The following is a 12,443-nucleotide window of genomic DNA, read 5'->3' as shown; positions in this document are numbered from 1 at the left end:
TTAAAAAAAATGATAGTTATTTATCTGTTTTTCGGAGGTCTCTATAGGATTTTTCAAATTCAGCATTTTGGAGCCGTGATGGTTAAGGGGATAGAGCGTTCGCCTTCCAATGTGGCGTACCGGGTTCGAAAATCAGTCGATACGAATTCCGCATCTGGCTTGCACCGACCACAGTGCTGACGTGAAATATCCTCAGTGGTTGACGGATCATTGGTTAGAGTCCCCTTGCCGTCAGGCTAACAGTGGGAGGTTTTCGTGGTCCTCCTCTCCATGTAACGCAAATGTGGGTTAGCTCCATCAAAAAGTCCTCCAATAAGCCAAATTTCTCCCAATACTCGAACCAGGAGTTCCCTTGTCCTCTGGATTGGGTTCAAAATTACAAGGATACGGAGTTGAACATTAGCAGTCGTAAACCCATAGAATTGGGTCTGCTGTTCAACGACGGTTATAAAATTAAAATAAAATTCAGTATTTTTAATACGATAACATTATGTCAGCCAAGCAATTACTTTTTGATGTGCAGGATTCACAGCTATTCCGTTGTTTTCTGGTCGTTTTTCTTCGACTGTTATTTTAGCTATATTTTGTTTATATGGCAGTTATATATAGTCGTCTAAATTCTGATTTTTTTTTAATATGACGATATTTCACTTCCTTTTCTATACGATCTCTCGGCAGTCATTACAGTGAATTGTCTTACTTCTGGGCTTCGGCCCACCAATTTGCGCATTGTTTTTAAAATCTCGATATTTTAAATACTATAGGGGAGAGTGGGGTCAATTGTAACATTTTTTACTTAACTATTTTTAACTAACAAAAAATCATCATATTATCATATCAACATATTATTAGTATTAATTGACAGACGAGTAAAGTAGACTATCTTCTACTAGAAAAAAAAATAAATACCTTATTTTAAATGTTATTATATCAGTTATCAACAATTTTTGACAGTCGTGCACTTGTTACAATTGTCCCCACTAACGGGGTCAATTGTAACAGTTCATAAATTCAACTAAAACATAGTTAATTATACATATTATCATAGTTGTGATATATTTTTTTATTGATCAAAATAGTAGTGATATTTTAGGAGTAAAAATAATAATGAGCAGAGACCTAAAGGGTTAAACTTTTAACTTTAAGGGGTTAAAAATTTTAATTTATGCTGTGAAAGGTGACAAATAAAATAATGCACATGCAACATAATATAAATGATATAGGAAACTATTGGTGGTTCTTAAAGAGTTAAGTAATGGTTTGTAAACATAAGATTATTTATTTTCAGCTGTTACAATCGTCCCTTTACTTATTGTTACAATTGTCCCCAAGACGCCATTTCAGCTTCATTTGTTAAAAACAATGCTAGTTAATTAGCAAAACTAATCTTTTTTTTTTTGAAATGTTAATTAAAGTGTCCACTTACATATTCGGTTACTAATTTTTATTTGTTTAAACAAAATTACTTTGTTACAATATAATATTCTAATACCAAAAAAAGTACTTGCGTGGCGTGAAAATATCTTTTGTGATGTAACTCTTTCAAAAGTACATAAAAATGGTTGCCATCAGGGGTGTACATGTAGATTTATTAAATACACCTTGTGCGCCACCTAGGAACCACATCTAGAACCCGACACTCGAAATTTTTGCTCTGTTACAATTGTACCCTGTTACAATTGACCCCACTCTCCCCTATTGTTACTATCAACGTATTCGGAATCGTACGTTTGAGAATTCAAACTAGTATAAATATTTAAGGGTTACCTTTCCGTGGTCTTTTTATTGCAGCAAGTCACACAGTAATGATTCAAATTTTCGGCATCACAAAATGTATTGCTTTAAAAATGGTTGCATGAGATATGATTTTGATAGCAATTTTTAGTGCTAGCTAACCTTGATTGTGCATTATTTTTATTGTTATTTTATGATTGGATAAATTCGTTAACTTTTGCGTTTGGCAATATTTCTCATTAAAATATTTATTTTTATTATTTAAAGGTATGTTTTGTTTAAAATACTCACAAGGAATATGCAGACATATTTTGTGTTTAAATTATATTTTCAGAACAAAGAGAAAGAAACATATAGGTAAAATGTCAAGTACTATCCCGATTTTTCAATAAAATGCAATAATATAAGCAGTTGACTATATTATGAAAGTATTACAGAGATAACTTCATAAAAGTTTTTTGATATAGTATGACTGTTTATTTGAATAATTATAATCAATATTCTTAGAATAATTTGTATACTTTGTTTTGCACATCACATTGTTCGTGTTCCTCATTTTTGTGTATTTACAGTCACTATTAAGAAAAGTGCCAATAAAACATTATAGATGGCACTAGTTGAATGAAATATAACTACCAGGCTACAAAACATCGACAGAACAGTAGAATTTAATCCCTTACCATTTCTATATGTTCCAATAAGTTTAATTTCACTTTAAAAATTTGATTGATTGAATATAGTTATTGTACCCAGAATTTTCTTTTCATCTAAGAAATTATTAGCAAGTACAAATTTTTTGATTTGTTAACAATGTATTAACTTACTTTTACTAAATATGGATAGTCAAATTAAAAAATAAAATAGGTTTTCATTTATTTGGAAAAAACTGTTTCGTAATTACTACCTCTCCCTGAAATTCTGAATACTGTACATATTTTACTAATTCAGTAATATTATCTTTATTGTTATTTTTTTTCATACAAAACTCCATTTCTTCTCTCGTTGGTGTAAAATGTTCTTCGGCAGTTTCTTTCTTATTATTTATCTCTACATTTAAATCTCCACTCTCATTTTCAATTTTTTTATTTTAAGAATATGCCGACAACCTTTCTATTGGCAATTTTTCTTCTCCATTTAATCTAAACTCTTGACTCTCACATCCATTAGTTTTCAGCTTAAAAGTTCTGTCTTGATACTCAGAGCTTTGTATTGTCTCCTTACATTTTGCCTTAGTAATATTTTTCTAATATTTGTTTTTTCTTTTGTTCTAATATTTGTTCCTTCATTTTCTCTAATATTTGTCCAATTTCTAATATTTGTTCTTTTAACCAGTCCTTTTTCTCTGAAAATTTTATTTGCAATTCAGCGCATGTCCTTATAAATTCCTTGTCTATCTTTTGTATCATAACTTTTCTAGCTTCATTTTGGACTTTAATAAAATTCCTACATTCTCCATCAAACCATTATTTATATCTTTTTTTTTTTCATCTACTTTCTTCTCAACAGCTTCTATAAGGAGTGTTTCAATTCATTGATTTCCATTTGTTCTTCTACAAAACTGCCTTGTTCAAATTTTCTTTGTATTTCAATCTGAAATACAAAGTTCTTTGCCTGGAAATCGAATTTTTCTCAGTACTCCATTTTTATTTTTATTTGACATTTTTTAAAATTTTTTATTTATTTATTTATTTATTTATTTATTTTTGTTTAGTGAACACGTTTATAGCATTAGCTAACCGTTCCCGTATTTTAACATTAACCAAATAGTGATAAGAGTCACCATTTGACCCACACCTGGCTTGATAATAACTAATTTTTACATTAATAATGAAGAATATCTAATTATTGTAAAAATATGTCCAATTTGATTTGTTTCATTTGTAATGAATGAATTTCCAGAATTCGCTCTTTTAACCCAGTATTATTTGTTCAACCAGTTCTTTTTTTCTGAAATTTACATTTGTTTTACATTTGTTCCCGAAGGCATATTTTTATGTGGAAGCATTGTACATACTTTTAATATGTATTTTATTTCTATCAGCAAACTGTCATTTTTCGCATATTCTTTCATGTATTGGAGAAGTTCCAACAGTTTCTCTAAAATAATTTTCTTTTTGTAATTTTTACATTAAAGTCAACCATAATTATTTTAAATTCATATTTCGGTGCTTCAATAAATGCATTTTCTACTTTTCCATCTTATTTTCGTCTTTGTTTTCAGCTGGTGCCAGATGTAGTAATAACGTTTCTAAACCTCCCTTCTAATCTTAGTTTGCATATTCATTCATCTGTAGCTGTATATTCGAATAAACTCTTCTTTTTTTATCTTCTTCTATATCATAATTCCTTTTCCTAATTGTATGTGGTTTCCTATCAGGCATAATGCATTCCATCAAACATCTTGCAGGGAAATTTTTTCAATGTGATATTCATAGTTTCTATGTATTTAACATTTCATCCACTATTTATCTCGCTTTTCCATATTTTTTTATAGTTCTCACATTCCATGTTGCCGTATTCAATATCTTTTCCATTCCAATCCAATTTGCAGCAGAGACTGTCCGTTTAACTTCATTTGTAGGTTTTATAACAGTGTCTTTTTTCTTTCTTTCTTTTCTTTATGGCATGGAAGTTGCTAGTTCAAGTCCAACCACCAATCTGGAGGACCAGTCTGTTTGGAGGACCTGTCTGGCGCCTCCTCTCTAAAACAGATGTCCCTCTTGAGAAACCGTACCAGTGGCTAAGCTACCGGCGGCATAATTTTCGGCGTGCTCTTATTCGCCCTGCCCACAATGCATAATCTCTAGAGGGTAAAAAACGTACATAATCAGGACATAAATCAGGCATCGTTGCGAATCAGAGAAAATTATTTACGGAAATAATAGGGTTTAAAAAAATTATGATGCATTTTAACTATTTTATGAATTTTTTAAATTTAAAGGTACTTTGAAAATTCAAAATAAAATTATTAAAAGGAAGATCCGAAGGCGTTCGTTTTTCTCCTATTCGATAGAATCGCTATTAATTTCTTATGTGTATACATGTCCTTTCAGATAATAGTATTCTGTATAGTATTCAGATAATATAATTCTTTAACAGATAATAGTTTTATCCATCTGGGTAAAAATTATTAACTAAATAAAGTTTTTTTATATACATTTACTGAATGGATTCAAATTTTAATTTTTTAACTATAAATAGATAGTGATGAAAATTGTTTAAGAATCAAAGTGCGGAGCAAACGGATGTAGCTCTACTTATAGGGAGGACATTTTTTACAAAGTTGTCAAAAAACCATATTGAATATAATTTTTTCCTTATTTAGTATTTCTTAAGAATTGAACATTATAATATCCAAGTCTATGAACAACTTTCTTTCTGCCAGCATAATGCTCAAAATAGTTTTTTTTTTTAAATTTACTTGAGAGTGACAATTTGTAAACTCTTGTTGAGTCAGTACTGTTAGAAAAGTTTCAAATTCTTTAATACGACCAAAAGAAGTCGCACTATTTTACATACCTGCTTTTTAAATTTAAAAGCTTCCGATATTTATAAGATTTGTTGCGGTTCCAGTTATAAACTATCTGCTTTCCTTTTTCCATTTAATTTCATAAATAACGACCAAAGAAAGACGTACTATTTTGGTCTACATTCTTCATAGAGATTCTCTAGTGGCAGCAAGATTTATGTTTTAGATTTAGTTTAGTACATATGTTCTAAAAATATTTTCTAGCCACTACTTATAAATAATTAAAAACTAAGTACATGACACCAATTCGTTCCAGCTACGAGCATTTGAGCATCGAGTTGGGCAGCTTTTTTAAATTATGGCAAATTTGACCAAAATTTTACAAGTTTAAGTTTTATATATCTGCCACTTAATAAATTCTTATTCAGAGAGGCCAGAAATTGGCAACTTTCATTTTCAATTGAAATAAGGCCTATTACTGTTTGGGATGAACTCTCTCACACACACTCCTGAAAATAAAAACTTAACTTTAAAAATGAATTCATTATTTAAATATGCATTAATTTAAATTGTCATGCAATTAGGGAGACATGAACTATGAGGTTCTTGTAACGGTTTAAATTCAGATTAATTTTACAAAAATTTTTTTTACTAATAACTTGAATTTTTCCTTGCTTAATTACAATTCGCATTTGTTCCATTTGCAGGAAAGAAACCCTACAAGTGTACTGAATGTACGAAATCTTTTACTCAGAGTGGACAGTTGAGAACTCACTCTTTGATTCATAGTAATAAGAAGCCGTTCAAATGCCCTGGTAAGTATTCTTTTAAGTATCCTCTTAAGTATTCCTGGTAAGTATTCGTTTCAGAATTGGCAATATCTGTGCTTGTTAGGACGCTTTCCACACAACCAGTACCGGGACTAAAGTTTCATAAAAATAATTTTAGCTAAAAAAAGTGTGACAAAACTAATCACTTTTAATTACAATAACTGAATCAAATCTAACCAAAATGTCAGCATTTGCGTTTTTTTTTCTTCTCTTAACTGAAAATATACGTTTTTTCAGTTCGCAAGAGGTATTTTTCCGCATGATCCTCATTGGGACAATCATTAAATATTTCTGAATTCACTTATAGGCAAGTAATTTTTTTTTATTCCTTTTAGTTTTTTAAGGATTTCTCATCGATATTACTATCTTTTAATAAAAATTTAAAATCATTAGCAGTCAAAGAGGACTTATTTTTAATAAATTTATTGAACTGAGATTCAATACGAATAAATAATGGTTAATTTAAAATCATAGAACAAAAAAAAAAATATGTGCATTTATTTTTGCGTGTTATGAACTAGATTTAAAATACTTCTTAAAATTAATTGCGTGAAACTAAATAATCCTCTTTTAGTTTATGACTTGGCATATTTGATGAAACTCTTTCATTTTATATCCCATTTACTTAACAGCTTCTGTACAGCTTTCGAACAGCTTCTGTATTATTTATAAATGTTTCGTTACATATCGAATTATTTTTTAAAAAAAAAGGATAATGGCCCATTGAATAAAAAAATTTCCCTTAAATCAGGCTGTAATGTTTAATTAATCAAAAACTATAAAATACCTTAGGTCTAGAAAAAAACAGCATTGAGACTTCAGTATTTTTCTCGGAACAAGCATTATTTCTTTTTTTCAATGTTTAATCGACTGCACGCCAGCGAAACCTGATAATATACTTTCATCTGTTGTTTTTCCTGCCGGAAAAACTGACGCAATTAATTTTTCAAATAATGTCGCTTTCCTTTCATTATTTGTTGCCTTTAGGGTGACTTCATTATTAGATTAAGCAAAACACACTTTCAAAAAATCAAATCATCAAAATAAAAATAAACTGCTCATTATTTTAAGCTTTAACTTAATTTTAACTTAACGAAATAACTATACTAACTAACTAAATATTTAAAAAATATTTAACTAACTATTGAACTATTAACTAAAATATTTGACTAAATATTTAATAACAAAATACTTTAATTAAACTTTAACTTATTTTAAACGTAATAGCTTACCTAAAGCATCAACTCGATTAATATATTCAACATCGGAAGTGCTATTAATCGTGGTCAGCACGAATATAAAGTTGACATTATTTAAGTTCATAAAAGCACGTTTTAAAAGCATAACTATAAACGAAATAAACCTTCGGTTTTAAACTGATTTTAAAATATTAGTTTATTAGCGACATTCCGAAACACCTACCTCGATAGTTTTAATTATTCCTGACAATACCCTGTATTAACTGACAATACGCTTCCAGTGAAACTCGTTTTTGATTAAATTGAGCTGTAAAAAGAAAAGAGTTTAATTTTCAATAAAATGGAGAAAAAAGAATTGTGATCGCCTTCCGGTGATCACAATTACACACTTCAACTTTAATCTTTGGAACCGGGTCAGTCAGTTTGAGACCCTCTTTATTTGTGATATTCACTAAAATTAGTATTGAAAACGATCCAGTTTGAACTGTAGGTTAGAATTTCTGATTCTTAATTAAGACAATAAAAACAAAAATAGCTTTCAAATGATAAAATTCTTTTTTATTCACAGCTCAAGAGGTATTTATGGGATCTCTCTGGTCCCATATCTCAAAAATAAACTCACCAACTTAATGCATAACGAAATTAAAAGTGAAAAAAAGAATTCTAAAAAAACTATCAAACAGCAGCTGTCGCCATAGCAACACATGCAATGACGACGCGTGCGCACTGTTTACTATTACTCTTGAACACAGTTGAAAAGTACGCCATCAAACCCATAACGAGGCACATTTTGCCAATGGGCGATCAGATTTAATGCGAAACATGTGAGGAAAAAAAAGTTTTTACTCACCATTCCCAATAGAATCAGTGGCTAGAAAAGAAATAGTAAATTTAATTAAAATATTTTAAACACTTTTAAGATTAGAGACTAAAATTGCCCCTCCCCCCTCATGCACTGTTTCCAAGTATCAAAACCCTAGCACGAATGATTCTAAACTTAGAGACACTCACAAACACAAAATTATCTCTTATTATTATTATTAATAATAATTATTATTATTAATAATTATCTCTTTTAGTTTGCGACCAGCGGTTCAGGCATTCGAACCGTATTTGCAGCATTCATAAGCTCAAAGCGGTAAAGGTGGATACAACGAATACAAAGAAAATGGGCATTATCAACGATGAGAATAAAGAGCCCGGTAAGATAGATGTAAATAAAGTGCTTACCAAGCCTTTTACAACTCAAGAACCTGTAGTTGATTCCGGACAAGAAGCTGAAGAAAATGCTGCCAAGCAGAAGAATGAGGATGACGGCATGATGGCAGTAGAAGAACCGCTCCGCATGAGCGATGGTAAGTAATGAGATATTAACACAATTTAAACTACCACTGATGGCAATAGTGTATTTTTCGAATAAATGTTTTATGACTTTCTCTTTTAGCAGACGAGCAGTGGTTTAAGCATTCGGACTGTATCTCCAACACCCATGAGCTCAAAATGGTAATAATGGATAAGATGGATACAAATAATGACGATGGAGAAGAAGATGAAAAATATGGTGCCAGGCAGAAGGATGAGGATGACAGCATGATGGCAGTAGAAGAGCCGTTCCGCATGAGCAATGGTAAGTAATGGGATATTAACACAATTTAAACTACCACTGAGTACACGATTTTTTAAAAAATTTCTTACAAAATTGTGGTTATAGTATTAATGGTGTTAATAGTGTATTTTTTAAATAAATGTTTTATGACTTTCTCTTTTAGATGGCGACTCGGACCGCGTCTGCAACATCCATAAGCTCAAAACGGTAAGGGAGGGTAGTGTGGATACAAATAAAGAGCCCATTGATATCGACGAGAATAAGGAGCCAGATAAAATCGATACAAATAAAGTGGCCTTCAAGCCTTCTGCAAGTCAAGAGCCTGTAGTTGATCCTGGACAAGAAGATGAAAAAAATGCTGCCATGTCGAAGGATGAGGATTACCGCAGAATGGAGGCAGTAAAAGGGCTGCTCCTTTTGAGAAATGGTAAGTAATGAGATATTAACACGATTTGAAATTATTAAGGTTTACAGACAATTTTACAATTTGAAATTACAAAGGTTTACCGAAAGTTCTTCAACAAGAACAAAATAAAAAATGTAGCATTCAGTAATTTGTTTGAGAATTATTAACTGTTAAACTTGTAAGAAAAAATACCTGAAACACTTCGACAGTCCGCAGAATTTCAACTACAGAGTTTAAAATTTGACATCCTCAAAGAACTGCACTTATTCATGAAGTTAGGATATTAATTCTAATTTGCACAAAAGTTATTGAAATCTTAAGTTTCCTTTTTTGCATATTTTCAAACTTTTTTTTTGAAGTTACATTTCGTTCTTCTGCTCATTTTTAAGACTTAAAAACTTGAAATTACAAAGATGTGCAAGAAAATGTACATAGAGTGGGGAGTTAATGATTGGGTGATATATTTTCTGTTGTATGCACAATAAATATGTACAATAAGTACAATAAATTGTACAATAAATTCAATTACAATAAATTCAATTGTACAATAAATTCAATGTACAAATATGTACAATAAATTGTTGTGAGTCAGTTGAAAATTTCGTATTTGAACACACACATTCTATTTTAAGCGTATAAATTTCTCAAGTAATACCAAATTATAAATTGACGGCAACACAAATTTCGGAATCATTTTTATTGGAATCAAGTGTCCCTTAATTGGTAGAAATTTGATTTATGTTTTGTAAACTGTTATCTTTAAATGTTATTTATTTATCTATTTATTTATTTTCTTTATTTATTTTAGTATTGGAATAAAATGTATTTATTTCATTTGTTTAGAGATGTCCATTTAAATTACATTCTTTATTACTTTCTAGGGCATGACTCGAAAGAAATGTAGAGCAACGTCCAGCAACGACGCAGAATTTTTCAAATAAACTGGTGAAATGATTGAATTGGTGAATCAAATGAATCAGAATTTTCCAAATGAATCGTGAAAAACATTGTATAATTGTTATTGATTATAAAAGATTTTAAAGCAATGCCAGTTTTACATTAAATAAAGAACTCTTGGTGAATTATGGTCTATTTATTCTAATTAGTATTGGTAATAGTAATTTTAATTACTTACATAAAATTTCAAATAACATTTTTAAGCATTAAAATTAATTTACTATCTGTTTTTCGTAAATGTAGATACAAAGAAAGTAATGCATTAAAAATAATACCTGTGTAATTTTATGGAAATATCTTCTTTTTTTTGTGGATCATAGAATTCTTGGATTTTTTTTCTTTCTATTTTACGTCTAATAATCACAGCCGGTAAAAGTCCCTGAGTATGAATTGTGCCCAGTCCGAGTGTATAAAAAATATTTATTTTGTGGTTAAGTTTTAATAAGTCTTATGATTAAACTTGAACTGAATTTGAAAAAAAAATTTATTTTCATTTTATGTTTTTTTGATAGAAATTTGAGAGTTCTTTATTTGCGTTTGTAGCTAAATAAGTAGGACTGAATGTAATTTACATGATAAATCTGTTAATAAAACTCCAATTAACATAAGTAAATTGCAGTAATAAAATAATCTTCGACTTTAAATTGAACTCCTTGAATACATAATATTTTATCTTGAGAAATTCTTTTTGGAAGTGGGGGCCAGCGACTATTTCGGCCAATTCGAAAAAAAATCAACGTAATGTTCCCTATTCCCACACATCTCCCTATTTATTGCAGATACATTCCAAGAGCAAAAGAGAGTAGAATTAAAAGAGTTTGCAGACAACTGGTTAGAGAGCATTTACACTCTGTTCAAATTTCAGGTGCGCAGCTTAGTGAACACGAAACAAAACGCAGCACCGAAAATTGGAAATTCTCGCTTGCACAGCGCTACTAAGATGAGTTTTATTTATTTTTTTATTTTACTAAATATGGAAGAAAACTCAAATTAATTTAGGCAGAGAAAAATTTCCGGAAAAATTATCCGTTTTTACTTATAAAGAAAATAATATCAAATAAAAGGAAATAATATTTCTAATAATAATTCCCCAATATATTAAAGTAATATTTCCAATATTTATTTATTTAATAATATTTCAAATATTTTATTTTTTGGCAAGGCATAGAATTAAATAAATATAAAACTTAAAATTACTTAAACATTTAAACTTATTACAAAGTTGCATTTAGAAAGAATGTTTTATTGAATACTGATTAATATAGCCACCTTCAAAGAGAACGTTCTGACCTATTTATTGAGAAAAAAAATTGGTGAATCCAAAACATTTAGGTGAGATCGGAAACCATATATTTCTTTATACTTATTAGTTTGCAGTCTTCGAAACAGTTAAAAAGAAAATTAATATTTAATAACAGAGCGCGAAATGAAATTAAAACTTTGTGAAGAAATTAATAGTAATCTAATTAGTTGTGGGGTATTTGTATTAATTTTTAACAACCTATCTCCTTTTTTAAAAACTTAAATGACGAAAGCTATTTCGAAAAATAGCCTTATTCAAACCATGGGAGATGAAAAACGTCAGATGTTGAAAAATTAATATTCTATTAAGCCAAAGGTACGTTCAAACTTAAATCATGTTTTTAGCTATAAGAAACTTCACAAATGTGTAGAAACTCTTATATGGGCATTATAATTTTTATTGAAGATCTTAGACTTTTAAAATAGAAAAAAAAGCAAAAAATAGGTGAAAATGACAAAAAATTTCTATTAATTATAACAAACTGCTTTATATAGTAAGTAACATTAATTGTTTTGCCAAAAAAAATCTCCATAATCAGCGTCAAATTACGTTATAAAACGTATACATGGCACTTAAATTTAAAAAATACATATTTAACCTTGCACTTAATATAACTGTAAAAAAATAAAAAATGGACACTTCATTTAATTTTGATTTTAGGAACAAACATGAGTAGCAAAACGAGCAATATGTAATTGTAAAATGTATCAAAATCGTTTTCTATTCTTGCAATTATATTAGAAATTTTAATGGAACTCTGTCTTATTGTTTAGGAGTGCTTGAACACAAATGTTTTATGTTTTTCTAGTATTCTTTTTAGTGTTCTTTTTATTTTTGAGATTCTATTTTTCGGAGAAAATAGAGACAGAAGCTGTTTGATCAGAAAAGGCTAATCTAATTGTTGAGAAATGGTTTAGAATAATAAATAATATTAATAAT

At 29.4% G+C, this 12,443-nt stretch overlaps 1 protein-coding gene across 3 annotated transcripts in view; it reads left to right on the top strand.

Annotated features, from left to right (window-relative positions):
* LOC107436363 (protein bowel-like) overlaps positions 1-10,326 on the top strand; it is a 17,042-nt gene extending 6,716 nt beyond the window's left edge. The window contains exons 2-6 of one of the 3 annotated variants that reach the window (XM_071182397.1): positions 5,911-6,018; positions 8,312-8,587; positions 8,680-8,859; positions 9,002-9,265; positions 10,126-10,326. In XM_071182397.1, coding sequence (XP_071038498.1) covers positions 5,911-6,018; positions 8,312-8,587; positions 8,680-8,859; positions 9,002-9,265; positions 10,126-10,148 — 851 coding nt within the window. In that variant the 3' untranslated portion in view covers positions 10,149-10,326. Of the gene's footprint in view, positions 1-5,910; positions 6,019-8,311; positions 8,588-8,676; positions 8,860-9,001; positions 9,266-10,125 lie in introns of all 3 variants that reach the window. The other 2 variants (XM_071182396.1, XM_071182398.1) reach the window with 2 other exon arrangements.
* The last annotated feature ends 2,117 nt before the right edge of the window (positions 10,327-12,443 follow it).

This window comes from Parasteatoda tepidariorum, chromosome 6 (genome assembly GCF_043381705.1).
Source record: "Parasteatoda tepidariorum isolate YZ-2023 chromosome 6, CAS_Ptep_4.0, whole genome shotgun sequence".
NCBI classification, from domain to species: Eukaryota; Metazoa; Arthropoda; class Arachnida; order Araneae; family Theridiidae; genus Parasteatoda; species Parasteatoda tepidariorum.
Note: the sequence above shows the minus strand (reverse complement) of the source record. Positions and strands in the feature narration are given on the sequence as shown.